Source organism: Acanthisitta chloris, unplaced genomic scaffold (assembly GCF_000695815.1).
Source record: "Acanthisitta chloris isolate BGI_N310 unplaced genomic scaffold, ASM69581v1 scaffold18789, whole genome shotgun sequence".
Classification (NCBI taxonomy): Eukaryota; Metazoa; Chordata; class Aves; order Passeriformes; family Acanthisittidae; genus Acanthisitta; species Acanthisitta chloris.
Genome location: NW_008693313.1, coordinates 1,109 through 5,852, shown reverse-complemented (window position 1 = coordinate 5,852; position 4,744 = coordinate 1,109). Strand labels below are relative to the sequence as shown.

General features: G+C 51.6%; 1 protein-coding gene across 1 annotated transcript in view; it reads right to left on the bottom strand.

Annotated features, from left to right (window-relative positions):
• The window catches only part of SEPN1 (selenoprotein N, 1), a gene marked incomplete at its 5' end in the record, with an annotated part of 10,144 nt that extends 8,763 nt beyond the window's left edge, over positions 1-1,381 (bottom strand). Inside the window, 2 exon segments of the mRNA XM_009083037.1 lie at positions 96-226; positions 1,264-1,381. Coding sequence (XP_009081285.1) covers positions 96-226; positions 1,264-1,381 — 249 coding nt within the window.
• Between the last annotated feature and the right edge of the window lie 3,363 nt (positions 1,382-4,744).

The window sequence follows — 4,744 nt, the reverse complement described above, 5'->3', positions numbered from 1 at the left end:
CAGCAGGACCATGTCCCACTCCACGTATTCCTGGGGATGTTACCAGCCCACAGGATGTGATTATTCCACAATTTCTGACCATGCATGACACCTACTCCCAAGAAACCATCCTTGCTCTTCGTCATTGTTTCCATGACCAAAGGCTGGAATTTAGCCACAACAGTCAGTGTCTCCCCACTCGGATCAGGCGTCTCCTCCTCTTCTGATTCCACGATGGGAGCAACTCCTAGACAAAAGGACAGGAATTTAAACAGCTGTTTCCCCTCCCTCCCCTTTTAAGCAATTGTGAAGTGATTACACATTTATCCTGGCAAATCCAGGAGCACTGGGAGTTTCCCAGCTGTCCCCAAGCAGCAGAACTCAGACCCACCCTGGAGACCAGCTTTGGCTGCATGAATTAAAGAGGAGCCGCCAAATAGGCTTCAAACTGAAAGAGAGCAGGATTAGCTTGGATATTGGGAAGAAATTCTTCCCTGTGAGGTGCTGAGGCACTGGCACAGGCTGCCCAGAGAAGCTGTGGCTGCTCCATCCCTGGGAGTGTTCCAGGCCAGGCTGGATGGGGCTTGGAGCAATGTGGTCTAGTGGAAGGTGTCCCTGTCAGGGCGTGGAATGAGATGACCTTTAAGGTCCTTCCCACCCAAGCCAGCCTGGGATTCTGTGTTTCCATGATTCCAAACCCCACAGCTCAGTGCTGCAGCCTCACTGCACCTTGGAGCAATCCCAACACGTGCTCGAGTCAAGCCATGACAGCACAAGCAAATACTGTCTGTGTTCACTCTGAGCTCCACTGTACACTGTCCTCCCCACACTTCTCCCTGCTTGGCACCAGCAGAGACATTTGCTGTGCACTGATACAGTCTCCAAACATGATCTCCCACAATTGTTATCCAAGAGAGGCTGCCACAGCCAGGGGAGGGAATGAATGGAACACTGTGACTCACTCATGGTTTTGGCCTAGCCTGGGCTGAGCTGTATTTGTTGCATTCACCCAGCCCAAATCCCCTTTAAGCTCCAGACAAAGTAACTTATGTACTTTGCTAGTCCAGCAATGGGATCCTCCACCTTATAAAAACTCTACTTTGTGAAAGTGATGTCTAGTGTTTAAGCCTTTTCAAAAACATGTAAAGCTTAGCAGCCTCTCTTCATGTAAATAAGACTCAAAAGAGCACCCAGAAAACAATAATAAATCAGGGAATAAAACTTGTGGGGTGCAGTAGCTTTGGTTTTTGCAGGGAGAGTCCTGCAAGGCAGACAGGGACCTACCTGTCAGCTTCTCAGCTATTGGCTTGAACTCCTCTGGGCTGAGGTACAGGTCGTTGTTTGTGTCCAGAGAGGAAAAGAGAAACAGCCCCTCATTTCCCAAGGACTTCAGAGCCAGCTCCTGGTTCGGGGAAAAGAGCCAAGTGAGATTTCATTCCAACCTCCTTCAGAAATTCACTCCAGCCCCTCTCAGCTCCAGAGTTAATCTGCATTCTGCCCAGCACACAAACACCATCCAGTGGAAAGATTAACACCCCTTGGCAGGATTTTGTGCTATTTACCACAGGGATTGGTGTCCAGGAACTGTTGGCATGAGCATATTAAAACTACATCTGGCTGAGAAATTCAAACTGAACCATTTGCTCAGAGTCAGCCTCAAAGTCTTTTGTCAGAAAAATTTCCCACTTTTTCCACATAGTTAGTCCTAAACCTGCAGATATCCAGAATACCTGGGGGTGGTGATTGCTGTAATGAACTGATCTGCAGGGAAACAAAGGCAGTCAAACCCATGAGCATCCACATACCAAAAACACAAAGGGAATGAGCTGAGCCCTTGGAACTCTGCAGAAAGTGATGTAACTTCCACCTGTGGTGAGATCCATGCCAGGATTACTGCCCACAACTGTCCTGCTCTGCTCACTGTCTCTCCAAGTCTCCAGCCTCGGGACTGGAAGGAAAAGTTTGGCCCCCTGCTCCCTCTGCCATCCATCAGGGAGCCCCAAACCCCATGGTCCTCTCCAGAAACTTGTGCAAGACCTCAGCCACCCTGTGCCTCAGTCTCTCCCTCTGCAAAGCCCACACAGAGATCATCCAGTGAGAGACACTACTCAAACACAACATCCCCCTTGGAGCAGCCTCAGAAGGGCTCTCGATGCTTCCAGTCATTTCCACTCTGCAGTCTCAGCACTGAAGAAAAAAAGGAGAACTTGGAGGCAGAACAAGAAAGCTCCACATTGGTGTGAGAGGGAGACATGGGGCAAGTGGGACAAGCCCCTCACTGCCAGCCAGCCCACGGCATGTCCCCTGTGACCCATCACTTGGGGCAGCCTCCCCTGCCACCCCCGCCAAAGCCTGGAGCTGTGAGCAGAAATACTCTGCATTCTGTTTAGCTGTGCCTGTTCTCCATTGCCTGCAGCACCACCACCATCCCCAGAGCTCCTGAACTAGTTTATTTTCCATCTGTTGCCTGCCAGCCTGAAGCAGCACTAATGCAGCCTGGAAGGTTTTGCTCCCATCAACTGTGGCAACAAAAGCACTTAAGAGCCTTCCAGGGCAGTTCCAAGGCTGAGACAGACAGAATTAAAGACCCTGGAATACAAACTGGAGATTTGGATGTGGCCACTGGGTGAGGAGAGATAAGGAGGGCAGAGTGCAGGGGCTACACAGGTGAAAAAATGAAGGAAGGTGGTTATTTGTGCACAGGAATCCATTGGGGACTTTCCACATTCTTGTGGCCAAAACTGCCTTTGTTCCTGAATGGATGGGGATGAACATTCTTGGCTCTGTAAACAGGTAACAGCATTTTCCTGAGCACCTGCTCTGTCAGCCAGGTGTCAGGATCACACCAGGAAGGCTTGGGCCAGGCTCCAGGACTTGTCTGAGCTCTACCTCTTGCCTGTGCACTAACCTCGCTGGAGGCTGTGTGATCCCTCCCTGCCTGGGAAGCAGCTCCAGGGCCTGGGAAGCCTGTGGGACCTCCTCTCTGCCTGCCAGGCTGTCCTGGATGTGTGCTGAGCTCTGAAGGGATGGGCCATTGCCTCGTCCTCTCCTCAGCACAGCAGCAATCTCCTGCAGGTGAATCTTTTAGAGTCTGCTTTTTTTTTTGGCACTTCACAGACACAGACCTCAAGGGATGGGAGGCAAATGAGCAACATCAGCTGGTGGGACTCTGTGCTGGAGTGTGGGGAGAGGCATCAGCTCTTACTGAATGGGGCTGGAGGCGGGAGGAGATCCAGCTGTAGCACACACAGACTGAACATCATCTTTGGCTGTGGCTAAGACAGCAGGACACCAAGTGGGAACACAGGTGCCTGGTGCTGGATGTCAGCATCCAAAAATCAATGTGCAGACAGAGCTGAGAGCATACTGCCATCCCTCAGCTGCACTGCCACGTGGGTTAAGCAGTCCAAAACCATCAGCAGAGCCCCAGGAGTGCCCACCCAGCTGGAGGTGAGACCCCAACCACAGAGCAACAAAGGCTCCTGCAGAGAATGCACCAGTCCTGCTGCACTCTGTCACAAAGGAGGATAAAAATGATGTTTAAAAGAGGAGAGAGGTGTCAGGGCTTGGCCTTTTGCCTCCTGATAACATTCACATTAAAGAAAGCTCACAGAGCTTGTGGCTTTTCTCCTTTTTTCTTTCTAATCTGAGGTTAGAAGAAAGACTAAGTTTCCCTGTTTGTGCCAGAGGGGTAAGGCTGAGCTTCTTCAGGCTTTTTGTAGGGGAAGAGTTGTGGTTTGCACAAAGGTTTTTCCTCTCCCACCTGTGCCTTGTGGGTTGTTTAGCTAAATAAACAGTTCCAGAGAAAGAGACAAGACAATGTCTGAAAGGAGAGGAAGAAAAAAATGAGACCCACGGGCTGTTCACATTGTGTTCTCCTCTCCAGCAGCACAGCTGTCTGCCTGCCCTCCAGAAAAAAAACCCAACCTCCCCAGGACGTGACTCGCCAGGCTCTGACAACTGTCCTCACCCTTCTGTCCTTGTCAGAAAAGTTCTTCTAATTAACGAGTTTGAACCATTTTTTCCCTTTGTGCAATGTGAGAAGAGACAAAGAGGAATCCTTTAAAATCAGCCTTTAAAACACTTCTCTTTGTACTGCAGCAACACCAAGCAGGAGAAGTCAGCTCTGCTCAGAACCTTCTCAGATGTTGGGGGAAGATGTGCAGAGCCAGGGGAGGGAGAGCTCCCACAAAGGAGTGTGTTCTTGAGGCAACCACTAGCCCACAGCCAGTGGAGTGTGGTATCAGTGGTCACCTCAACCCAGTGGTGGCCAACTCAAGCCCAGTGGCCACCCAAAGCCTGGTGGCTACCACTGCCTGGCGGTCACTTCAGCCTGGCTACAGCCACCTTAACCGTGCTGGTCACTTAACCCCAGTGGCCACCAACTCCTGGAGCTCCCCTTAGCCTCCTGGTGGCCTACCAGTGGCCACCAAAGCCTGGCAGTCACCTCAAGGCCAGTGGCCACCTTAACTCCATGGCCACTGATGCCTGGTGGTCACTTCAGTCTGGCTACAGACACCTCAACCCTGGTGGCCACTTTAACCCCAGTAAACACAACACATGGTGCTCCCCTCAGCCTGGTGGTGGCCACCTCAACCCTAGTGGCCACCAATGCCTGTGAAACGGCCACGGATTCCTGGCAATCACCCCAGTGCCAGTGGCCACCTTAACCCCCATGGCTACTGATACCTGATGCTCCCCTCAGCCCAGCAGTGGCCACCCCAAGCCCAGTGGCCACCTCAATCCTGGCAGCCACCCATTCCTA